The sequence below is a fragment of the Pomacea canaliculata genome, linkage group LG1 (assembly GCF_003073045.1).
Source record: "Pomacea canaliculata isolate SZHN2017 linkage group LG1, ASM307304v1, whole genome shotgun sequence".
In the NCBI taxonomy this organism is placed as follows: domain Eukaryota; kingdom Metazoa; phylum Mollusca; class Gastropoda; order Architaenioglossa; family Ampullariidae; genus Pomacea; species Pomacea canaliculata.
In genome coordinates this window covers 34069670-34095448 of record NC_037590.1, presented here as the reverse complement: position 1 = coordinate 34095448, position 25779 = coordinate 34069670, and the positions used below count along the sequence as shown (strand labels likewise).

Genomic DNA, 25779 nt, shown 5'->3' with positions numbered 1-25779 from the left:
CTTAAGTCGGAATACGAATAAATAAAACTGAAGTATTAAACAGAAAACAATATTTAAAGATAACGCATAACTTCTCACAATAGTTGTACTGAAACATCAGTTTAAATCCCACCATGTTTTGTCTCTTAACCTTACAACAACTAGCGACATTTTCCCATATTGACCATGGACTAAAAAGTTAAAAGGGCATTACAAAGGAGTGACCAAAGTGGTTAATATCATAACAGCTCTACTGCCTGTGTATCCATGGAAACTGGCATTCATATGCAGTTTGAAAAAAAGCTTTAGACACTTATGCATTAAGCACCATTTCACTTCAGCACCCAGAATAGAGAGGGGTGGTTATTAGAGGGTAAAATCGCGTTGAGTAAACTGCAGATATGTGGCAAATATCCAGCAAACTCCTTACATTTCTAAGAACAGGTGCTTGTGAACTGGAAACTCCCAGGCGTTACCATGGTGACATGTGGAACATCAGTGACTGTGAGTTCTGCATGTGCAGCGGTGGGGAGGTTCAGTGTCGCACTCTGGCTTGCAGATTGCAGCAATGCAAACAGGTAATACTTCTAGGACTTTAAGATGTTATTGACAAAATTTCTTTACAAAAAAAAAAGACTGAAAATAAAATAAATAAAACTTACACCCCCCTTACATATGAACACACATGCGCACTCGATCGCTTTACTTTTTAAGTGACGACCTTAAAAAATATTCAAAAAGAGGCAGAAAATTAAACTTTTTAAAGCAAAAAAAAAAATGACAGACTGCAGACGACTATTACAAAAATAAAAAGAGTATTATAAAAATTTATACTAACGATTTAAAATATCGACTGAAATAAACTATAAAAATAAAACCACAAAATTAAAACAGGAAAGAGAACACAGAAAAATCTGAAAGAAGAGCGAAAACGACATACAGAAAATGGAAATAATGCATGAAAAAACAAGATTTACATGAGTTCGACAATATTTTTTCTATAAAATAAACCTAATTTGTTTTGCCAGTGCGCCTGACTCACTTGTACATCGGAGAGTGTAATCTCCAAAAGGTACAGAGGGGCGCACTGTTTGCCTCCGTGTATGTATGGCGTATGCAAATGTTTACATTCACATTGGTCTCAGTATTTTAACAATTGTACCAGATTACCTGCTAATATCTTAATGCAGAATTTATGACAAGATGTATCGTCTTTTGTACCATCAATGATGATAACGCAAACCAAGCTGTCTTTCCACAGGGAGAAAGGCTGACTGCTTCAAACGGTAAATGTTGTGACGAATGCCTTACAGTTTCAGTTTGTGAATACAATGGAATCATCTTTCAGGTGAGCCAGTGGGACCTAGAATCTGGAATTTATGAAAGTTTAATTTGGGTATTTTATATTTTCTTTTTCAAAAGGGAAAAGGGATGTTATGTTTCTAATAGCTGGCAAATTGCTAGATAAAGGCAATATCCATTTTCTGTGAGTAGGAGATGATCAAAGGAGCTTAAAAAGGAGCTTGGTTTATAAATTAGCATTGTTCATAAATTCTTTCTCCAAAAGATAGTGAATATGTACTTTAGCGTTTGGCTGATAAATTTATGAATTATCTCGACTGAGACAAATGAAGCAAAAAATGATTACATTTGTTCCATCGACAGACCTGTCGGACATTGTCAATTGACCCGACAAATGCAATCCCCTGCAGATTCAGATGCGATCTGTTGGGCGAGTAACGATAATGTGTTCCTAACTCAGGTTTAGGAACAAAATGATCGACTATACTTGTCCTTTCAATATGTGGCCATTGCAAACAATTGAAAGTACTTGGCCGAACAGTCTCTGGCTGTTCCCCTTACTTGAAGGCTGCTAATCTGACGCCATTGTACCAGATGGAGGTAACTACCCGTACAGTCTCTGACCACTGTGTTCTCCTAGTATCCCTACTGTGTGGTGATTGGTCTTGCACTCTATTGTCAGCTATGAAGACTTTGATGTGCAGGATAGCGATACCTGGGACCCGAACCCCTGCACTATCTGCACTTGCAGGAAAGGGAAGACCATTTGCTACCAGACTATCTGCTCAGCTTGCCCCAAAGGTTCCGTATCTGAGGTTCACAGAGGACGTTGCTGCGGTGAATGTAAGCCAGGTATGCAAAACACGAAAATAACTGACCTTCATGAAATACACTAGAAAGCTTTGACGGACAGGGACAATAATGTGATTCTAAGATGGTGCTGCTCCACCGTGTAGAGCCCTTCTGAGATCAGAGTAATGGTGCAGGAAAGCTCTTACTGGAATTTTTATGAGACACGTAGGCTACCTTAAATTTCTCGTCTCCAATGTATGTACACTTAAACATAGTATATACATAAGTTTCTGAAAGTGGCATCTTACCTGTAAATGTTGTGCTAAGTGTGTAATGCAGACATACGCCATCAATGACCACAGAAGGTCAAAAACCAATAACACACGTCTTGGTTTGTTTCAGTCCAGTGTTCCCCAGCCTGTGGAGAGTGTTTGCTGTCCGATCCAAACTACTGTTTGAGTTGTCGAGAGGTGGAACGCCTGTTACAGAATGGTCTGTGCAAGGACAAGTGCGAGGATGGCTTCTTTCCTGCTGTAAACAATACCTGTATAGGTAGGTCAATAATACCTGTTAGGTATGTACGCTCTTGAATGCATACATAGGACTGACAGAGAACCTGAGGACAGAGATGCAGGTGTGGGTGTTTGAAACTGTGAACAAAGTAAAAGAAAAGGAGATGTGAGAAGATACGGAAAAGGCCTGCGCTGAGGTAAAAACATGTTTTATTGCTGACGTACGTAGCAATCCGACTGGGCATATTATCTAATTATAAAATACCGTATCTGGTTCACAGTGCGTCTTTCAATTTAGGTTCTGCTAATGTTCTTTATTTCGAAAACAAACGCACGTGCGCGCACATGCACACACACTTATACATATAGTCCCTCATAAATCAAAGATTAATGTTGTACATGTTTCTTAGAGTCTTTTTCTACAAAAGTTTAAAACTTTCAGTCTGCCACAGCACCTGTAAGACCTGCCGTAACGGCACACCATTCCACTGCCTCACCTGCCCTTTGGGGCTTCTACTGAAGGACGGACAATGTGTTTCCAGCTGTGATCTTGGATTCTACAAGGAAGGGAACCGCTGTCTCCGTGAGTGGACAATAAATGACCTTTTTCCGTATTTTTCATCATTTCCTACTATCCTACCTTGGTATAAGTGTTTACTTAACAAGAAAGTTTATCGGCAAATGCAGTGTCAAAACATTCAGACTTTGTTATCCGGTTGTTGGGAACGCTTGAAGCTGATCCCGAGAGGCTCTTGTCTGGATTTCTTCAACATTATAACCTCTATTCCTTAATTAAATTTAATTGGGGGAGGAAGCTATTTTTCTTTTAAATCACAGTAATCTTCATTCACTGCATGCGTACTTTGTATTCTTCGCTATGAACACTTGTGTAGGCTGCCATCATTCCTGTGGCTTCTGCTCTGGACCTGCAGTGACGCAGTGCCTGACATGCGCATTGCCTTATCGTCTGCTGCTAAACGGCCGCTGCGTTGACGTTTGCGACGACAGACACTTTGTTCAGGGACGCTACTGTCTTGGTAAATATATTAGACCATTGTTTTCTGCAATCTTTGGTTCTCTGGGTCGAAGACAATGGATGAAGTCGTCGAAGACGTCAACGGGATTAATTACCTTCTCACGCAATTTTAATCCCAATGCAGCTCAAGGTCACTGAGTGAAACATGGCGGCGTGGAATCCAGCCTTTAGACCTAAACAGTTTGTACTTCAAAATAACATTGTATACAGCCCTGTTGCAAACCAGAAGAGGAAGAAAATGCAGCAGAAACATGTGTAGGTCCAACACTTTTCTCCAAATCGAAGCACGACCACAAGACAGAAACAAAATTAAGGAGACGATGTTCTCAGCCTGTTAGGCCAAGGGACAGAACTCTCTTCTTCGTTATGACGGCAGAATATCGCTAAAAAAAAAGTGTGTCCAGAAGCTACTTTCTCCTTCGTTAATGTCATCTTAGTGTTTGGTTAACAGGTAATGTAAAGAGAGAAAAACTTTAGAATGCAAAATAAGGCTGGCTGCATAGAATAGTTCAATTATATCAGGAAGAGGTTACAGCCTGCCATCAGTCAGCTGTCTTGCATCAGTAGACATGGATTGAATTCAGTCTCTAATTCTAAAAGTATTTTTTAATTTACAGAATGTCCATCATTGTGTAAAAAATGTGTGCCTGGTGGACCAGCCTGTTCTTCTTGCCACGAAGGGGCACATCTTCACAAAGGCCAATGTCTTCTTTCTTGTCCCAAGGGCTACTACTCTGACGTGAATTCTCGTTGCCAAGGTCAGCAACCAGCTTCTTTCCTCAAGCTATGAAATCCCCAACTTATGTTGTCAGGCTTACAGCATCTACTGGCTGTCTCTATTGTCAAAATTTTATTTAGACCTACAATAGATGAAGAAGATAAAATTTAAATAAATACGAAATCAATGTTCCATAAACATCATCAAAAATAAAAACTGTAGACGTATTGTGAATGGCAGCACTATAACAGCTTCTATCATAGTGAAACCATATGTGTGAAAATATTACATCATAAGAGAAAAGGTCCAGCTAGCCAGTTATTAGTGATTTAGCAGATGACTTTCCAAACGATCACCCGTACTTTTCCGATGCAGCTTGTCATCCTTCGTGTGCTGTATGCAGTGGGGAAGCTGCCTCCTCTTGTACTGCTTGCTCAGAGGGTGTTTCTCTCATCAAGGGCCGTTGTGTGTCTCCTTGTCCACCAGGAAACTTTCTTACAAACGAAGGGACCTGCCACAGTAAGAGATATAAATAAAAATAGTTGTTGAAGGTTAAACATTAGAGCTCAACCAATATTACCTTCATGAGCAAAACCCGACATCCACTTATTCAGTACATGTTTTAGCTTTTTTACTTTTTTATTTTGCTGAATGAGAACAGAAAGCGTGGACGGATGGGCGAGTGCTTTGGGTGAGTGTGAGCGTCTCATGACGGCCGCTTTTTCTTTGATGCAAAGGCGTCATCGGGGTAAAGGTGGGGAGGGGTGGAAAAGAGTGATTTTTGTAGCCTGATGTGTGTATCCTTGACTGTGACAGGAGGAATACCTGAACATTTTGTATAGCGCAGTATTAAAGTCCTAACTAGACCAGAAGTTGTGAAGTCCTGACAGATTGATAAAAAGTGTACAATTTTCATGGAAAACCAGTTGAGATTTCTGTTTTTATTTTATATTATCTTCCTGTTTTTTTAAGTGGGCTGGCATGCTGAAACTAATCTCATCATGTATAGTTAACCACGTGGTTGTTGATCATGTTTTCTAATAATATATATATATATATTTTTTTTTTAATTCATACATTTGTTGGTGTTTTAATCTATGATTAATGTGCATGGCTTTAGAACCATAAGTGACAACATACATTATCTGTGAAACAGATGTGTAAGCATAAAAGATACATTAGTATGACACCAATTAATGAAGACTTTTTTGTTTTTGCTACAGACTGTGAGCCAGGATGTGCTGCATGTGTCACTGTGAATGGTGAGGCATCACCTGTATGTACCGATTGTGAAAATATCCTGCATGTGGCTCAGGGAGTCATGTGCCAAGAATCCTGTGCACAAGGAATGTATCTGAGAAATGGGATCTGCTACGGTGAGTGCCATGCATAAGACATTATACAAACTTAAGGTTTCCTAAACTTTGTTCTTTGTTTCTTTTATGTTTCTAGAAAGTAATTGCTTCCTCTAACTTTCTATCAGTTAATATTTTGTTTTCTAGTCTTTCTCTTTGCAACATCAGTGCTTGTTGCAGTCCAGCAGTAGTTGTTAGTAGTTATGACTCTTGCCTTCCTGTAACAACAGCTTGTGACTCTGGATGTGAGGTTTGCCAAGGTCCTGGGCAATGTGACAAGTGCTTCCTGCCCTTTCTGCTGGACAAAGGTCACTGTACCAAAGACTGTGAACAGCAGAGCTTTGTTGACTTCTACAATGTCTGTCAGCGTGAGTGAACAGCAGTTATTACATAAATAGTTACATCATAATAATATGAGAAACATACACAACACTTTGTGGAAAATTGAAAAAACAATTGATAGATTTTTTTTTAAAGAATCTGGTTCTACCCAATTCCCCGCCTTTTATAATTCATCCATTCATCCATTTGCAAAAATACCCTATTTATCTATCCATCTGTTTGTAGATCACAATAATATTGTGTAATGTCATCCAGTCTCAAAGTACTCTCATTTGTGTATCAATAACGCTCTGTAATGGTATAATACACAGATGAAACAGGATGACGTTACAGGATAGTATTGTGATACACAAATGAGACTACTACATAATAATGATATTCTGTATTGTCCTTACCTCTCAGTTGTGTATCAATAATATTCTGTAGCATCAAAATCCTTTCTCATTTGTGTTTCATAGCCTGCAGCAACCACTGTTTAGACTGTGTCAGTGAACAAACTTGCACAGCCTGTGACAACAGCACATTCCTGTCTGATGGAACATGTGTCTTATCATGTAGAGCTGGTCAGACACACAGCATTCAACATCGTAAATGTCATGGTAAACATTATATTGTTATTTCAAGGTGTCTTGGCAGACTATTTTAAATGCCAAACTAGTAGTAAACTAATGTTTTAAGGGAAGATTGATAATGTACAAGGATAAGACAGCATTAATATATTAGCATTACAACCACCATCTTTAAGGTCTTCATCCTCTATAAACATAGTGACATCAGCTCTTTACAGAGCACTAACAGTACCCTAACTGCATGAGAGCTTTGAAGTATTTCTTGTTTTACTGACAACAGTAATTAATTGATGGAGGAGAAATACCATGCTTCTTCTACACCTTGAATGACGATGATATTCTGATTTCAGCCAAACCCTATGCTCCTATTGTGGTGGTAAGAGGTCAGCTGGACGTACCCGAGAAACAGTCAGTTGTCCTCCCAGCCTGGCTCATACAGGTGGAGAACATTGACAATGACACACTGGTAGACAGATTCACTGTTCAGCTTGAAAAGCTGTCCACAAGTGGTGAAATTATGAAGGTGTCTGAGAGTCAGGACACATTGCTTGGAGAAGGTGACATGTTTACATTGAAGAACTTGGCAGAAGGCAGGATTTGGTTTGTTCATCATGGTAGCCTTGGGCAAAGAGGCAAGCAATTTTCATTTTAATATGACAATAATTGTTATTTTAAAGCAAGCTGATTACACTTACGTGGATGTCCTTCATCAAAAAGATTCATAAAAAATTTGCCACAAGACCAAATTTGCAAAATGTATGACTTCTTCCAAAAATTTCTTATTTATGCCATTACAAACTGAATTACAAACTGTGGGAAAAGACTTAAAGAGGTCATGCCAAATATTTTCAGTTACTAATTTTTCATTTATTGATTCCATATGTATGTGTATATTTAAACGAATCAAATGAGTTGAAGTGGTGGTTTAAAATTTTTATGTCTAGATGTGTTGTACTTGAGTATCTTTTTTCAAGAAATTACCCATAGTACATCATGCATTCAACAGATGACATTGTGTTCCGTGTGAGTGATGGAGATCTATTGAGTGACAAGGTGCACCTTCCTGTCAGAATACTTCCTTCTTCATCTCTCACGGTGACGGTCAACAAGCCATTTCATGCAGTGATTGGGAGTAGAACAACACTTTCTCGTGACACACTGGACATCCGCAGTAACATTCAGGGACCCATTGAGATACGTGTGGTTAGTGGTGAGTTCATTTTTCTTGTAACTTATATCAGCAAAACAAAAATGAAACCGTCTGATTGGCTACAAACAGTTAATTAAGTTAATACCTAATGGTGACATGTTCAAAGGAAGCAGCAATATGCAATGAAATGGTAAAATGCAGCAAGTAACAGTTTAAATCATGGTGAGCAATAAAATGCTACAGAACACTAAAACACTTGGTTAAGGGGACAAAACTGTAGAGCTATAGAAGAAAATATAATATTTTGTGACAGTATGTGCATTAAAAGTGTAAGGTAACCTGTATTATTGTTCTCAGGTCCAATGTATGGCAGCATTTGGCATTATGGCAAAAGGAAGCAAGTGTCAGTGTTTCATCTCAGTGACTTGCATATGGAAGAAGTTATGTATAGTCACCATAGCAGCAGCAGCAGGCTTACTGACATGGCTGTTCTTATCGTTTCAAGCAGCTTTCAACAGATCAGCATCATTTTATCAATCAAGCTGCAGCACAAAGTAAGTGTAGGAAGTCAGACTGCATTATGCTGAAATTTTCCATCTATTTTATTTTAGAATCATTCCATGAATCGATCATGTCATCCCATAACTCAGCAGCTAGTACCAGTTGTAGGGAGAGCTAATGGAGCAACCCTTTTGTAAACTCATACCAACCAGAATGGTCAGGAGCTCATCTGAGAAGCTCTTCAATGGACAGCTAGTCCACTCCTTCATGAAATCATCATCAAATTATCATTCCACATATTCGATAAGGATTTGTAAGACATTTGCATGCATTTAGTGTGAATTTTAGAATGAGAAGATAATAGATCTTGATACAACAATCAACACATCTGTTCAATGTCAATCAACTTATTTCAGAACAGTCTAATGCCTGTGGTTCTGGCAAATGCAGGCGGTCAAGTTTGGCCAGGTGAGAAAATGTTGATCTCCCGTGATATCCTCGAGGTCAAGGCCATGGATCCTAAATCTTCAGCTATTGTGTACACACTTAATCCTACAGTGAACAATCCAAAGAAAGGTATCACATTTATATATTAATATCTTTAAAACTTACAATAATCTCCATGCTGCTATTTTTGTGGCTTACATACAAGTGGCAATGGCATTACAGATACCATATAAAGGCTTTTATTACAATATGACAACAGGAGAAATCATGATGGTTGTGCCGGTGCCTGAGGAAGGAGTGCACAGAAGATGGGAACTCATGAGTGATGGTACCATGGGAGTGAAAACCTTTCGATTTATGCAGAAAGACATAAATGAAGGTCGCATCTTTTACAAACACCAAGGGCTACATCAGGAGGATAATGACTTTTTTACATTTGAGGTGAGCTATGCTACAGTCAAGACCAGTCAGATTTTAGATGTTTTTAAGATTCTTTATACAGAAAATGTTACTTGTTGTTTGAGTGACCTGTTCTAGAAGGTTAATTTCTACAGTTTCTGTTTCTGCCTCCGAAAGATGTTGCTCACTGATCCTCCAATTGTTCAATATGTAATAGGTAAGTGATATGGCCAGTCCACCCAATGTGCTTCACAACCAGACTTTCCATATACGGATTCTTCAGGGAATTCAGGATGACACAAGTGCACTATCCGCTCATTCAGCTTCACCTGGTACTCAGTTTGGAATGACAGTAAGTTTTCTAGCTTTCATCTTATATTGTTATTTATATTTGTGAGTTGAAGAAAGTATAATAAAATTGTTTAACTCTTTTCTATCAGTCTCCATCTAAAGCTTTATAGTTTAATGAAGACATTAGCAATCGGCAAAACAAAAAACTACTATCACAGTAAATTGTGAAAAATGGTGTAAATTACCCATGATTAGTAATATTTTAAAAAATATTCTGTTCTCTTGCTTCAGGTGCTTGAGAACCAGGTTGTTCCAATCACCAGAGCCAACCTCCCTCCTCATAATAAGGCAATATCTGACCATGACCTTGTGTACCGACTTACCTCATTGCTGGGTGATGAAGAAGGGGCAGTAGAACATATAGACTATCCATATGTGCCAGTCCTTCGGTTCACACAGGCAGACATTAACAACAACCGTATAATCTACAGACCACCAGATGAGGAAATGGGGCTTCAGGCAAAAGACGTCAGCTTCACATTTGTCCGTGAGACCACTTTTACACTGTTAAAATACTCTTGCAAAATATATATGTAGGGAGAGATGTCATTCAAAGCAATATACATTCTTACACAAACATGGACACAGATGTACATAAAGGAAGAGTCATGAACATGCAAACTAATACAGTCATTCATGCAAGCCATATGCTTTCTTATGACATTTTCTACAGAATTTCCAATCTGTGCTTACCAACAATGTGCTCTCGACCGAACTTCTGATTATCAGTGTCATTATGCATCTTATTATGTGAATGTTTCTAGAGTATATAGACTATTGTTGTGTTTGCTAATACTTCATTGGTGCCAGGATTGGAATTTACTCCCAGAAATATTATCCCTAGATGCTCATTTAAAGCAAACCCTTCAATGATTTGTTCAAACTAACCTTACTCCACCTCACCTTAACCATGGAATATTGCTCCTTTTGATGTTGTTTTGTTGTCTCTGTATATTTGTTGATATGTTTTGGTGTAAGTACATGTGTTCTGTTCATTTTGCATCAACATTTTCATATTGTTTTACTTTGTTTTATAGTGTTTTACTTTGTTTTTTTCTGTACTGCACACAAAGTCTGCATTAAAGAAGGGGAAATCTGCTATAAAAATTTTTGTATTATTATTATACATATCTGCATTTCCATATACACTTGCATATGCACATGTGATAGGGGCTAAGTTATATGGCAGTTGAAGGCTGATTGGACAGCAGCACTGCTTGGCACATGGTTATTTTGGTCCAAAGGGGGAGGGGGAGGCTGTAGTGAGGAGGATGAGAACTGTAGTCAACATTTATTTTAATGAATCCCAACAGCATGAGCAGCACGTTTTTTGATATGCCTGAGCACCATGAGCTTCCTCTCCAGATCAGATTTCTTCTCACTTAATTCTTTTTATTAAGTATATATTATGTAGAACATAAATTATGAGGCTACATTCTATGGTGGGTTTTCAGTGTCCGATGGCAAAGAAAGCAGACAATCTTCAGAGCAAAAGTTCACAATACACATCACACCTGTGAATAACATGCCACCACGTTTTCTCCATCCTGACCCCGAAATAACTGCAGCAGAGGGGGACATAACTCCTCTTGGGTTAGAACTGTTAGCAGTGGTTGACTCAGACACACAACCAGAAAATCTTACACTAACTCTTGTGGAAGAGCCAGCTGTTGGAAACCTGGAGAGGGTTGATTGGCAGTTAAATCTACATACTCTTCATACAGGTAGGAATTAAAGTTGTTTAGCAGTAACATGTTCTTAATACAGATATGTTTCTATCATATTTCCAACATTATAACTTTGCGCTATTCTGAGGAATGTTTTAGATCTGATACTAATATCATTATTCTGAAAGCAGAATTGACAGTGTATCAGGATAAAATTTTATGTACATTGCTCATGTGGTGAATAAACTGAAAATGAACTATGCTTTTCAAGAGAGAGAGAGAGCCTGGATAGAACAGTCAACAAAAGCTGTGTGTACAAGGTTTTTAATGGAAAAAAATTATTTGTCATTTTCTAAGCTTATTACTGCAACAGTAAGTTTCTACTTACAGGAGATGCTTTTCCTTATACTGAATTTGCGACTAGCACATTCCAATACAGACACAGTGGGCAAGATGGTTCTCAAAAGGATCACATCAAGCTCTCTGCTAGTGATGGTGTCTTTCGAGCAACCACAACCATAACTGTTCACATCATCAAGGTAGACAAATCTCCTCCAGTTCTTCTTTCATCATCACTGCTTCAAATCAATGTTAGTGAAGGTGAGTGACAGTTTCAGTGATTAGTTCCACCAAAGTGAAACTTTTATCAGAATGATAGTGGTTTAAATGAAAGTTTCTTGTTGTAAAATGTTCTAATTACTTATAGTAGAAGTGTAGTTTAGGGGTTATTGTCACAAAGGTCTATATATGGATTTGGAGACATGTTATGACTTTTGAGTTCTGAAGGAAGTCCTTATACTCCTAAGAAGTTATAGTGATGTTGCTAAAAGAGGAATGAAAATAACACTACTGGTATGCTGTTCACTGTAGATATATGTAACCTGCATGAAGAAATGCGCTGTACTATGGTATCTTTTGATAATTATTGAATAGTTAATCTGCAGAAAAAAAAAATGTTAGCCCTTGAACATTGTTGGCCCAGTGAACTATAATATCTCATTCTTAAACAAGTAAAACATTGCTGTGCAGAAGCACTTTGTGAATTCATGTGTCACTATGTGAGAAGATGATCGAATGGAAGGAAAGGAAAAAGATCAAGTTCTTCATAAATTTCTTCAGAGGGGCATGAAGGATTTGATTATCATTTAACAGACAGGTTTTTTTGTTTTTTTTTATACCAGGTGGTACATCTACTATCACCAGAAATCATCTGGCCTTCTTTGACTCTGATGACACAGATGATGATGTAGCCATTACTTTGGTCAATGACACTGCACAGGGATATTTGTTTAATGAAAAACAGGATAGACCTGTTTCCATAGGAATGAATTTCACACAAGCTGACATTAATGATGGTCATATCAGGTAAGCTGAATACAGTGATTTGTTTTTAATGGGAGCTGTAGCTATTATAAAATTATAAAAATGTACATATGCTGTCGCAGGATATATAGTATCATTACTCTTACAATGGTGACAGTTTCCCTACTATTTTTATTTAGAATCACTAGATCTATATCTGAGGTATCCTGAAGTATGAAGTACTGTCATAGCTGAGATTCCAGTAAATATATTTGTTCAGGAATTGATAACACACAGATCAGAAAGCTACAGCTTTTAAATATTTTTTTGTATCACAAAGTTTAAATGTCACATGCTTGGATGTGAAGAATTTTACTGTCTTATGTTTCTATATATTTGTGTAAATAAGCACTACAAAGTTACTGTAGATCAAGTTGTTGATTGTTATAAAAATGGATGCTTTTTTTTAATTTTCATCCCTAGATATGTGGCTGATGGTGAGATTGGCAATAAGTCTTTAAAAGAAGTACTATACTTCAGTGTTAGCGATGCCAGTCATAATGTGCTGCCCAGTCAAGTTCTTTCAGTTCTGATCACTGCTGTTGACAACCAGCCCCCAGTGGTGCAAATAGGACCTGCAGTTGAGGTGAGTTTGCCGAGAGAGCATAATTGCATCCTGTGTGCATACATGTGTACACACACGCTTGTGCATATGCATATGTATATGGTGGTGTGGGATGCGTGTAACCATGGATGTGTATAGGATGTATAGGTGGACTGATGGCTGACTGTCTGCTTATTGTCTTGCGAAGTTCTTTGCTATTAGTCTCGGCAAGCTTAAACCATGAATGTGACTAAACTGATAGCTTTGTGCACACCAGCCTCATTCTAGCAGTTAACTGGAAAAAATTGTCTGCAAACAGTCCATTAATACAAATTTCAGGTGTAACTAGCACTTTTTGGTAACTGAAAAAATTATAATTTCTCATTGGGATTAATAACTGTCATCTGCTGCATTCCTTTTGAAGAATGAATGAAGAACATGAAGAAGTGAGCACATGTCAAGAAAATGTCAAACTGCACTTGTTCATCTGTCTAGTAAAGTAATCTCCTCAAATGTTTTGCAAAATTTCATCCATGTCTTATTCTACCTATGTTACTCATGATCAAAGAGAACCAGTAGCAACATTTTTCGTGAAGGTTTTTTTTTTTCACATTGTACAATATTGTTGGTGGTGTTATTGTGAACTGTGTGATGCAGATTGAGGAAGGAGGAGAAGCACAAATCACAGCAGCTGTTCTTAGTGTTATGGACGTGGACACACCACTAACAGATCTATTCATAGTGGTTGGTACCATGCCTAACTTTGGAAGCTTACACAACAGAAAACCAGGTAAAAAGTACAATGAGATACATAGTTCCATTTACCAAAAATGTAAAAAAATCATTCCTTGGCGTTAACCCAGAGTGGTACTAAGTCTTAACAATGCATCTGGGATGAAATCAGATTAGCTCATGTGATTATTGGGGTTACCCATCTTTACATAAAATTTCAAGCTTTTTCCTGCATGTTAATGGAAAGGAAGTTAGAATGAGTAGCCTACATGCAGTCTCTGCCTTAAGAGGTTGTGTAACACTACTGGTAGAAATCAGCTGATCAGCTTTCATACAGACCCGAGACAACTTGTTTAAATTCTTTATTATATATTCTGGTGATCGGTAAATGACCAGCTAACTCTGATCAATGGTGACTCTTTACAAAGTGAAATCAAAGCTTGTGTTAAAGCAGGCAGGCAAATAGCCAAACACCGGCAGACTGGCATAAAGCTTGCAAAAAAAGCAGCCTGAGGAACACAGTGATACATTTCTTACCATGTCATGATTATTTCAACCAGGTTCTGAAGTGAGTGAAGCAAGCTCTGGGGATTCAGCTTACCAGTTTACAGTGAAAGATATTGTAAATGGACATTTATTCTACATCCAGTCGGACCATCTGGACAAGGAACCTAAAGAGGATTCTTTTCTCTTCTATGCCACTGATGGGCTGAACAAATCACCCATGAACAAATTCAACATCCATATCAGTGTATGTGAATTCACGTAAATACTTGCACATTTTAATGTTATTGTGAGCACAAACATGGAGTGTAAACTGTGAGAGGGTATTAAATAAATTAACTTTGCTTATATCTTTTAGCTTTCAAAAGTCAGATGCTTGTAATTTAGTCAGTCATTCATTCCTTGGCTGCAACTGGTTGTTGAGGGGAACACATGGGTAGATGTGGCAGCTTACAAGGCCTGCCACTCAGACTACTTTTTATGTTCATAAACTAGTTCTTCCTCTTGTCACCACATCATCGACCACCCTAAAAGATATTTTTTGACAGTGCTGTGCAGTATCACATGGCAAAACCAGACCTAACTTATACCACATGAGTGTTGCAATAGGGGCTTGGTGCAGACCCTTTGCAGCCTAGTCATTGTCGCTACTGCTGTCGCAATCCTGATGCAGAAATTCATCATGGAGCTGGAGAGGGTGGCTTCCAAATACTTTAAACTGCTTACCTATTTGAGCCATACTCTATTCATTTAGATGTCGGCTTTGCCATTGCCATTGACCATGATTTTCCTCTTGCCAATGTTGTTCTACATTCCATGAGCATTCAAACATCTGTCAGCCTAGCTGCTGGTAGAGTCTTGCACTCTCTGCCAGTGGTCAATGGTGACATTGTGAGGCCTGGCAAAGATGTGCATGGAGATCAGCCTGCTGCATGTGGATGTACAGCTGATGACAACTCTGGCAAAATTCATATCTACAAGGAACCCTATTGCATGCTTGTGTCTGTCACCTTTCCCCCTGCACCAGAGTTTATGGCCTTCTTCAGTAGTTGTCTCTCCAAATCATGGCCATCTAACCTGTCAGTTCCATAGGTACTGTTCTAGTTCAATAGCATTGAATATATTCATCTATCTACAAAATATTTATTTCATGTCTTCAAATATTTCTGGGGAAGCTATACGTACATAGCTTGGTAGTTAGTGAACTCAGTTTGTTGAAAAAGTTTGCTAATTCTGGCCACCAATTGACTGTTCAACAGAAGTCAGATTTATCATGGATGGTAAAGGTGGCAGGAGACTTTGGCCACTATATTCCACATGCTTTATCCTAGACATAGTTCACTATGCCTATCAGCTGTCAATAAGCTGTGGGACTCCTCTTTACTTTCTGCATAGAATGGTTTAATCAATCTTTTCCTTATACCTCCAACTCATAGAACTTGTTCTTGGTTTGTTAAAGCTTATTAATGATGAACCTCCTATCATGGCAACTGAACAACTCTTTGTGAAAGAGGGCCAAGCTGTCACACTGACAAATGCATCTGTGTATGTGATGGATCTGGATACTGAACCACAAGATTTGCAACTGGTCTTGATTCTACCTCCTTCTTCAGGTAAGGTTAAGCTGTTGTCATAGGGTTCTTGAATGTTTATAATTTTCGGATTTTATGAGTGTAATCCATGCCTGTCTGTTTATTCATCATGTCTGTTTCTCTTTCTTTCTTGCTACAGGTATTTATTTAAAGCAGTGGTATACTCATTTTTACAAGGTCTTTAATACTCCTGATTTCTCAACTGATGAAGGCATACATGAACAAATGGGAGGATGGGACCAATAAAGAATGGTTAAATTAATGACCCAATAACCCTTGAAGAAGTCAAAAATGGTATCAAAAATTTTAAAAAAAATAGAAAAAGTGCGGGTGCAGACAAAATTATTAGTGAAATGTTAAAAAAAATGAAATGCAGCTGCATGCAGCTAAGTTCCTATCAAAATTCAAAGACCATCTCATCGGTTGTTTTAGCCAAAACAGACACTCAAAAATAGAGGATGACACAAAATATGATTGGTTCTTCTCAGTTAAAGATAACATGCAGGCAGAAAAATATTTATCTGTTATAAGCAATATAGGTGGTATAGAAACTTAAAACCTATACATTGTTGTTGAACATGCTGTTTTGTATTGTAAATACGCTTGTATCTCCCCCATGTCATAATGACCTCGTCATTGGTATTAAAGATGTCATCCTGCATTCATTTCTTCCACGACCACTAGCCCAGTCTCCTATAATTACTTCTCTTTGCTCATTTATTCCCCAAGGTGTTTTATATTGGATGGGCTTTTCCCTTTTTGTATATAAAAATGTTTTTCTCAGGTACTCTAAAGAGAAAAAGTTCTGCTGAAGACACAATTTTGGAGGCTATGGAGATAAAGCAGAATGGCAACTTCACATATAAGGTATGCAAGTGGTTAAAGAAGTTTTGCATCATATTTGTCATCAAATTAAGTGACTTCCAAAAGATTACTGATTTCTGTCTGGACTGGCAAAAGTGCGCATTATTTTATTAAGATTTTTCTTTGCAGGATCTTCTGAATGGACTGATAGTTTATGAACATAATGATGAAGAAACAACCACAGACATGCTTATATTGTATGTTACTGATGGGAACTTTAATGACACAAGACAGGTAAACATCATCGTTGGTCTCATTCAAGATGAAACTCCTCGGGTCACAGTCAACACGGGACTAAGAATACGTGCAGGTATTTGATAACAAACTTATATTACAGAATTTCTGTCATAAGCACACAGTTATTACCAAGAACATGACCTTTCGCAGAAAGATTGATAAAAGCGTTTGTGGTAAACTAAAAAGTACTTCATTCCTTTCTTTTATTTCAGTACCATACATGTTAAGTGTTGAATTTATTTTTCTGCTTTCAATAAAATATTTAAAACTATGCTTAGTGTGCATTCTGTCTGAAAAAAAAGTTCAAGAGAATCCGTGTTGCAGGGTCAAAAACTACCATCAGCTCCTCTGACCTAAGAGCCACAGATGTAGACAGTGAAGACAGTGCTATTATTTACACGCTGACAAAAAACCCCATTGCTGGCAGCCTTCATTATCATAATAGAGCAGGAGAGAAACATCCTATTACCAAAGAGGGCCCACACAGTACTTTCACACAAGAAGATATAGACAAAGGTAAGAGAGAAAGGACAAAGTTATAAATGAGGACATTGAATTGATCCAAAAATAATGTGAAAAATATGTAAAAGACGATTCAAGAGACAGTATGCAGTCACCAGCATAATTTTGTGCATCAGTATTACAGAATTTAATAAGTATATAGGGACAATGTATGTGAGCCAAGAGTTTGCTTATGAATAGGGATGAATAAAAAGGGTAGCTCCATGCATTTATAGCATTATCACTAAAGAGTTCAGTTATCCTTTCTTAAGCAGGCACCCAGATGAAGTGTATAATGTGTAATGTGTGTTCGCAAAAACCAAATTGGTTTCTGTCACGACTGTTAGAAAGTCATATTCATGCTACTCATATCTTTATTGACAGGACATATAGAGTACATGCATGAGGTTGGGGAGATGACTGGAACACTGTTGTTCAAGTTCAAGCTGTCAGACACAGAGGGCAATGAACTTATTGACCAAGATTTCTTCATCACTGTTATGGGTAAATACTATGTTACCAAGAAGATTAAAAAATGCATTGTGATACGGTTTAGCAGACATTCAGTTATCTTCTGTAATAGACAAGATTGTTACTTTTTTTAGTTCATTATATGATGTCTGTGTGTGTGTGCACGCTTGCAGAGGACAGATTACCTCCCAAAGAAATTGCTAATAAGGAATTCATCCTGAAGGAAGGGGAGAGGAAGAAAGTAACCACCGACTTCTTATCATTTACTGATGTCGACTCAGAGCCTGGGGCTTTATTATATCAAGTTCTTGAAGGCCCACATCTAGGTCACCTAGAACTCAATCTGCACCCAGGTATTACCATAGATTTTTATTGCCTTGAGGAGTGGATGTGTGTTAGCACTTGCATGCTTGTATGTTTGTGGGTGTGTGTGTATTTATGTGTATAGATCTATATCTTGACAGTACTGTTAGATTGTGTTTAAGCTTAAAAAAATCTTCTTCACCTTTAATTAATATTTGAGAACAAGATTTACACACATTTCCACAAAGGGAAATGAGCTTGATGCACTTTACTAGATACAAGCAGTAGTGGCCAGGTAATGATGGCACATGACAGAGAAGAACATCACAATCAGGCAAACATATCTGTAACGATTCCCAAATATTAAAATCCTTGAAGAGCTATATTAATAACATTGTGCTATATTTTTAAGCATCAGATCTTCATATATCTATATATTTTTACAGAGAAAGTGGTTTTAACACACCTTCATTTCTTTCAGGTGTACCTGTTGTACAGTTTACTCAAGCTGACCTTGCATCAGGGTCCGTGTTCTATGTCCACACAAGCTCTGATGAAGTTTACATGGATAAGTTTGTCTTTTCAGTCACTGATGGAAGCAATGAGGCAAGACAGCTCAGTTTTTTGGTTTTTTTTTCACTTATACCAAAATATGTCCAGCTGATGGACAATGTACTATTTTTTGCCTATGATAATAAAATATCTATAATACATTAATTTGAAATTTTAATATAAGATCTGTAACATCATTGTATTTCACTCACTTTCATTGTATTGATAATTGCATGCTTTTTTATAAACATAAATTTCTTATAATTTTTCTCTCTATTTTTGTTCCAAAGCTATTTTATGTGCTGTTTCTATTCTGTTCTCTTTCCTATTCTTTCTCACAATCCTTTTTGAAGACTATGCTGTGGCCACACCTATTTTCTTTTTGTCATAGAAGGCTTATACAAGTTTTTCAGACCTTAAATTAAACATAAAGGGTTTTAAAAGAAATGTGAATGTTTGTGATGTTAACTGAATGCCTCTCTTCAGCTAGTACAGACATTCCACATTACATTCATCCCAGTAGATGATGTAATACCTGCAGTGATCAGCAATGGGCTACGAGTGCAGGAGGGTGTCCGAAAACTTCTAACAGAATTTGACCTTAAGGCAGTGGACTTGGACACTGAGGTATGTGAACACAGACTTCTTTGGTAACATAAATGAGCTGATGCTCTTGAAAGGGTGAGAGAGAGAACTGGGAAAGGTGATGGGGCAGTACTTTGACATGCATCGATATGTAACTCAAATATATAGACAAATTACACATTGACAGATTAGACAGAAAGAAAAAAGAAATGTTATCTGCAATATATATTAACAAGACAATAATCTTTGTCTCTAGGAAGACAAGATCGTCTTCACTATCATAGAAGCTCCCATCCATGGGACGCTGGATCTTCAAAGAAATAACAAGGATTACATTCAAACAGCACAATTTACTATGGCTGACATCTATGAAAATCGTGTCAGCTACTTGCATAATGGCAATGAAATGTTTAGTGATGCATTCACTTTTACTGTGACGGATGGTACCAATCACTTGTTTACAGTCCAGAATAAACAGGATCCTGGGACACCTTCCAAACCTGTTTCATCTCCACAGGTGAGAACAGTTAAATTGTTTTACTAGGCATCTGACTCAACAGAAATAGGTTGAATGAATGCTGTGGGGAAAAGTGCGACAGCTGTTCTGTTAATAACGTTTTTTTAATTTGCCATGGTACATATGAAAAATATTTGTGGACCTGATTTACAGGCGTTTCATATAGAGATTGTACCAGTAGATGATGGAACACCAGTATTGCAAATCAACCATGGTCTGGAGTTTTTGGAACAATTTGCCTCTGTGGTGAGGTGCTTTGTCTTCTTTCAATAAATTTCTGCTTGTCATTGCTAACGAAACTATTGCAAGTGTCTCTGTATAGTAAGTGCTCATCATTGTAACTGTCAGTGCTTAATTTTCTGGTTTATTTCATTTTTTCTATTCTTTCCTCTCCCTTCAACCCTTTCCTGCTTGCTGCTTGTCCTAATAGCCATCATAACTGCTAGTATTATCTGTCATTGTCACCAAAAGCTATATTACTTAAAACAGGAATAAAGAGCAATATAAAGATTTGTCAAATCTAGTCAAAATCCCAGTAGTAGTGACTGTATCTGAATTAAATAATCGACTGAACAAGAAATATGGTGCATTTTCTCTTCTAGGCTGGAAACTATATAACAGAATTTGATCTGAAGGCAGTGGATGAAGATTCACTGCCTCAGGACATCATCTTCAGTGTCATCAAAATGCCAAAGCATGGCATCATTGAAAACACAGATCACCCTGGCCAGAATATCTCTAGATTTACACAAGGTCAGGGACTGCCTCTCCTTCCTCAAGGACATGATAATCCCACTCATGGCTGCAGACTTTATCCATTATCTCAAAAATGTTTACTTTTATATTATATATATGAAGCATAATGGTCATAACAGTGGTCACTTGATTTCTATAACTGCTGGTGCCATCACCACAAGAACAGCAACAGAAAAGAAATGTCAATTCATTCATTGCAAATATATTGTAGTAAGGTTAAGATTTCCTTATCTTTTTAGAAATGTATAGCCATTACTTTCAAAAGCATAAAAAGACACAGGAATATTTAACAAATGGTGTTTATTTCAGAGGACATAAACAGAGGAAAAATCAGATATAAACTGACAAAGAAAGCAGCTGATCTTCAAGACATGTTTCACTTTGATCTCATGGACAGAAAACCCAATGTTGTAGCTGACAATATCTTCCATATTCGCTGGTCTGAGATTAGCTTTGAAACATCTGCTGTCAATGTCACAGAGACTGCAGGCATGATCCAAGTACCTGTTATTCGCAAGGGCAATCTGAAACAGGTAAAGAAGCTAATCACAACCTTTCCACCGTTCAACTCAAGCGAGAATTCTCTCAGAAGGAGATAATAATAAATTTATTTTACAAAGTGCGTGATTCAAAGAAAATGTTTGTCCTCTGACAATCCAAAACTAACTATCCAAAATATAACCACTGAATAGATGATAATAATTGTAAAAATCCCACAAAAGTTTACCAAGAGATGATCTCAATAGAGTGAGACTGCCATAGGATAGTAAGACAATAAGATGAGTCATAAAGCTTAAATGTAGGGTAGGACTGGTAATTTTTAAACTGCAAATAAAACCTAGCTGCCGTAACAGAAAGTGTTACCTGAATGACAGAATGGAAAAAGTCAGACTCTTAGAAAACTGAAGCATACATCCACGCTTGCAGCCAGCTGCATCACCAATACAGATAATGACTTAAGTGCGCTCTCCCAGGATCTGATTTTCTTATTTTCTTGTTCCTGCAGCAATTGTCATCTTAACTTCCCTTATTGCAATCGCACTATAATACCAAAATTTTCAACAATCATTGCTGTTATTATCTGTCATCATTCCCAAAGACTTCATTCCATGAGAACAGCAATTTGTAACTCTTGTCCCGTTTTTCAAATTGGAAAGATTATTTTTAAAACCTCTAATTTTTGTTAATGATAACCTACCTAGAGTGTGCAAAATAGCTTGTTCTTAAAAATCTGGGTTACTAAGACATGCAATAAAACATGTTCTTCTCCTCCTCCTTTCCTTACTCTTTTTTTTAACATTTAGACAAATACGAGGGCCTGGTGGTTAGTGCACTAGATCAGAAAAAATCAGTGGTGAGAAAACAATCTGGAAAAAAATTCCAAATACAATACACCATGTACCTGATTTGTCAGGATAGGAGTAGCAGGAGAGACTTCCACATGCTAGACCTTAGACTTTGTGAGCCCCTTACTTTTAATCATAAATGTCTTAAATCTTTTTTTCAGTACTCAATCATCCAGTGCCAAACTAAGCCCGATTCAGCTGTGTCAATGCCAGAAACGGCACAGCCAGGAATGTATGACTTTGTACAATTCTCAGGGCAAGTGAGTGAAAAGCTGAATCAATTCTGGTAATAATATTACTAGGTTACAGCTAGGTGTGAAAAGGACGATGAATACATCAAACGTTTATTTCCTTTAAATTTAACATCCCTTCAAAACAAATTTAATCAAGTCAACTAATTTTAAATAATGTACATATATCTACCATAATTTTTATTAGGAATTTTAAAGTTTATCTACTGACTGCCATCATAAATTCTCCCTTTAAATGCCTTGACTTTGCAATTAGTCTTGCACCTTTTACTTATTTACATAAAATCAGTATTGTGATTCTTGTTTTATCAAAAAACAGGTCCAATTTGACAGCTGGCAAGAAGCAAAGATGTGTTCCATGATCATCAATGATGACTCTGTGTATGAGGGACCAGAGAGTTTCTATGTAGAATTATCTTCACCCAACTATGCATTGCTCGGAGATATCGGAGCAGCCTTGGTCACCATTATTGATGTTGAAGATGGTAAGCTCTGTCTGTTAAAGATGTTAAACGTCTTTAGTAGTAATGATCTTAGTAATAATTCTTTGAACGCTAATGATTATTATGTATGCTTATTTGGAGAAGCAGATAGCTGAGCATTTAGAGAACTGGCATCTGAGGCCACAGATGTGCACAGTAGCTGGTTTGATGCTCTAGTACCACAGCATAATTCCCCACCTTCACTCAACTGTTAAATGGGTATCTAACTTCATAGAGGATTGGGGAAGTATAAAGGCAGCGAAACAGAGAAACCGAGAAACAGCTAGATTAATACAACAATCACAAAAAATCTGTCCTTAGATAATTAAGTGAGATTTCCATCACCTCACTCCCCAATTACTGAAAGGTTACAGGACTAATTCTGCCTTTTCTTATATATTTTAGTAAACTTATTCTTTGAAACATATAAAATAATACGCTGATGACATTACTGGCTATGTTGAAGCAGTCATGTTGTTTCTTCCAGTAACCATGATTGAGTTTGAAGATGGACACATAGTGGTGAATGAAACGGATGACTATGTTGTTGCGACTATCAAACGGAAAGGTATGTATAACCTTCTCTTGAGCACCTTTTTCTTTTTTAAAAAAGATGAGCAATATTGCTTCATTGATCTTATCTGTGAATGAATGCAGTAAAATTTAAAAAGGCTGATGAAATCTCTGAGTAAAAGGTACCTCTCCCATTTGTGCGTTGCCTAGGAGACCTGAGCACCACAGTATCAGTCTTGTGCTCCACATTCCCAGTCACTGCAACAGGCAGCAGCCTCACTGGTCTGGAATCAGGTTCTGACTACATTTCTCGTGGCATCTCAGATCTGTTCAGAGTTGTTTTTACCCCTGGCATTGCTTCTGCTCACTGTGATGTCAAGGTCAGTTAAAGCTGCCTGGCTTTTTCATAAGAGGGCCATAAGTAGCAGGTCCTCATAAAGATGACTGACAGATTTTCATAGATGGCTTGCAGCCATTTATAGAAACTAAGTTGCAATTATTTATTCCAGCTATTTTAATTATTGTAGTGTGACAGTCTTTTATCGGGTGTTTTCAGATCTTCAAAAAGGATGACTTATGCTTGTGCAAAATGTAACCTTTCTTGGTAGTTTCAGCAACTAAATTTGAATCTGAGTTCTAAGAGGTGATGAAGCATGCCTGTATAAGGAAAAGTGCTTTTCTTATCTGTTAACAGCTACTTGATGATGGTGACTATGAAGGTGAAGAGAGGTTTGAGCTGCGGTTATTGGACCCTTCTCCACCAGCCACTTTGGGCCCCATTTCTTCTTCAATAGTTGTAATAAGGGGGCCAAATGATGGTAAATAGTTTTAAGCAAAAACAAAAAAACTGAATAAGAAATTAAAATAGTAAAATTGTGAGCTAGTAGCTGAATGTATAATGGAAGGTAAGGAAGGTAAAAATAAATATAGGTAGACATTTCATATGATTTATTGTGGCGCATCATAGTTGTATTTTGTATAATTTAATGTGACACATACATAGCTGCATTTTGTTCATTTAGTTTGGTCACATTGTGCTCTTTCCCCTAGTTTACTTATTTCTCATAACTGAAAGTTTTGTCCAGTTTCTCTTTTTTAATATATACTTTGCCTGTACATTTAATGGTAGTGAGAGGTAGGCAATATCCAAAATTGCAATATCCATTTTTCAATTCTGATCCTTAGAATCTCGAGTTTACCTGTCAGCCGCTGAGTACCACTTCGCAGAGGATGAGGGAGTTGTAGAAGTAGAGGTATTGAGAGACGGCTCAGACCTGAGTCACGTCTCTTCTGTCTGGTGTGCTACTCGCCTCTCCAGCCCACCATCTGCTACTCCAGGAGTGGATTATGTTCCAAGCTCCAGTCAAATAATATTCAGTCCTGGACAGGTGTCAAAGGTTAGAGACCACTCTGGGATGCTAGAAACTCTGCACAGGAGTGACAGGACACCCGATTTTTACAATATATAAATGTGCATAAAATATATATGTATCTATGCAAATATGTATGAATATGCACATATGCATAGATATTGATTTTGCTATTAATGTGTTTTACACACATAGAATATTATTATATGCAAAATAATATTATTATTTAAATATTACCTTATAATCAAAGGTGCATGGCTCAAGGCCAGTGTACATGCACAATTGAAGGTACTAACTACACATTATCAAATGAGTCTTAAAGTCAGTCATGATCCTTTAGATCATAAATCTCTCTCTCACACACACACACATACACAGAGGGTGGAGGAAACCAAAGCATCCGAAGAAAACCACCGACTGTATGCCCTGTGAATGGGTGTCACAGAGAGATGCACGGCAGAATGAAGATTCGAACCAAAGACACCCAGTTCTTACTCTCACTTAGCCATTTGTCACCAAGTATCTCACATACATGCTATTATGAATCATGAATATTACAAAAATATTTTAAGTGAAAGTTTTAGAACAAATATTTTTTTACATTATTAAAACAAGATTACTTTTGTCTTCAGCCCTGTAAGTTTTATGTATACATAGATATATACATATATGTCATTGCAGAAATGCCACTTAACAGTTCTAGATGATGACTTCGATCCTCGTCTAGAAGGCAATGAGACATTTGAGATATTCCTCAGTTCAGGAATGGGCAGCAGTCTTGCTAAACCTTATCATTCTGTTGTTTTTATTGAAGATGACAAGCTTGACAGTGAGTAAACTATGTCTTAATGTCTAATATTTTTTAATGTTCTTGTTCTTTTTTCTTTAGTGTATGAGTGCCTCTGCAGATATATTAAGCTTTCCTTTGTTAGGTAGTTATAATTTTACATGCTCTTTATTAATCAATGTAAAAACATACAGTTTCATGGAGTTAAAATGTTAACATTGGTCAAGTTTCACTATCACAAATATATTTTGAAACTGTTTTCAGATATAGCTTTAGAAGACATTGTAAATATAAATCTCACTTTAAAATTCTCATGTCTTCACTTTGCTGAAGTTCTTAGCTTGGAGCTAAATAGACATCACAAAATCTCCATAGCATCAAATGTTCATG

At 37.3% G+C, this 25779-nt stretch overlaps 1 protein-coding gene across 2 annotated transcripts in view; it reads left to right on the top strand.

The window, feature by feature from the left end:
- The window catches only part of LOC112560027 (extracellular matrix protein FRAS1-like), a 42045-nt gene that overhangs the window by 12661 nt on the left and 3605 nt on the right, over positions 1 to 25779 (top strand). The window contains exons 10-52 of one of the 2 annotated variants that reach the window (XM_025231587.1): positions 424 to 557; positions 1241 to 1327; positions 1986 to 2133; positions 2476 to 2625; positions 3028 to 3168; positions 3479 to 3622; positions 4239 to 4379; positions 4715 to 4858; positions 5563 to 5715; positions 5925 to 6062; positions 6495 to 6635; positions 6956 to 7237; positions 7612 to 7815; positions 8113 to 8309; positions 8673 to 8832; positions 8963 to 9144; positions 9320 to 9454; positions 9685 to 9940; positions 10908 to 11177; positions 11511 to 11720; positions 12302 to 12485; positions 12906 to 13068; positions 13684 to 13816; positions 14319 to 14509; positions 15722 to 15875; positions 16639 to 16721; positions 16848 to 17028; positions 17280 to 17471; positions 17841 to 17960; positions 18101 to 18280; positions 18712 to 18836; positions 19269 to 19409; positions 19624 to 19884; positions 20038 to 20130; positions 20487 to 20637; positions 20950 to 21173; positions 22148 to 22246; positions 22557 to 22722; positions 23207 to 23287; positions 23443 to 23612; positions 23927 to 24050; positions 24418 to 24629; positions 25284 to 25431. In XM_025231587.1, the coding sequence (XP_025087372.1) occupies positions 424 to 557; positions 1241 to 1327; positions 1986 to 2133; positions 2476 to 2625; positions 3028 to 3168; positions 3479 to 3622; positions 4239 to 4379; positions 4715 to 4858; positions 5563 to 5715; positions 5925 to 6062; positions 6495 to 6635; positions 6956 to 7237; positions 7612 to 7815; positions 8113 to 8309; positions 8673 to 8832; positions 8963 to 9144; positions 9320 to 9454; positions 9685 to 9940; positions 10908 to 11177; positions 11511 to 11720; positions 12302 to 12485; positions 12906 to 13068; positions 13684 to 13816; positions 14319 to 14509; positions 15722 to 15875; positions 16639 to 16721; positions 16848 to 17028; positions 17280 to 17471; positions 17841 to 17960; positions 18101 to 18280; positions 18712 to 18836; positions 19269 to 19409; positions 19624 to 19884; positions 20038 to 20130; positions 20487 to 20637; positions 20950 to 21173; positions 22148 to 22246; positions 22557 to 22722; positions 23207 to 23287; positions 23443 to 23612; positions 23927 to 24050; positions 24418 to 24629; positions 25284 to 25431 (6993 nt within the window). Of the gene's footprint in view, positions 1 to 418; positions 558 to 1240; positions 1328 to 1985; positions 2134 to 2475; positions 2626 to 3027; positions 3169 to 3478; positions 3623 to 4238; positions 4380 to 4714; positions 4859 to 5562; positions 5716 to 5924; positions 6063 to 6494; positions 6636 to 6955; positions 7238 to 7611; positions 7816 to 8112; positions 8310 to 8672; positions 8833 to 8962; positions 9145 to 9319; positions 9455 to 9684; positions 9941 to 10907; positions 11178 to 11510; positions 11721 to 12301; positions 12486 to 12905; positions 13069 to 13683; positions 13817 to 14318; positions 14510 to 15721; positions 15876 to 16638; positions 16722 to 16847; positions 17029 to 17279; positions 17472 to 17840; positions 17961 to 18100; positions 18281 to 18711; positions 18837 to 19268; positions 19410 to 19623; positions 19885 to 20037; positions 20131 to 20486; positions 20638 to 20949; positions 21174 to 22147; positions 22247 to 22556; positions 22723 to 23206; positions 23288 to 23442; positions 23613 to 23926; positions 24051 to 24417; positions 24630 to 25283; positions 25432 to 25779 lie in introns of both variants that reach the window. The other variant, XM_025231595.1, reaches the window with a different exon arrangement.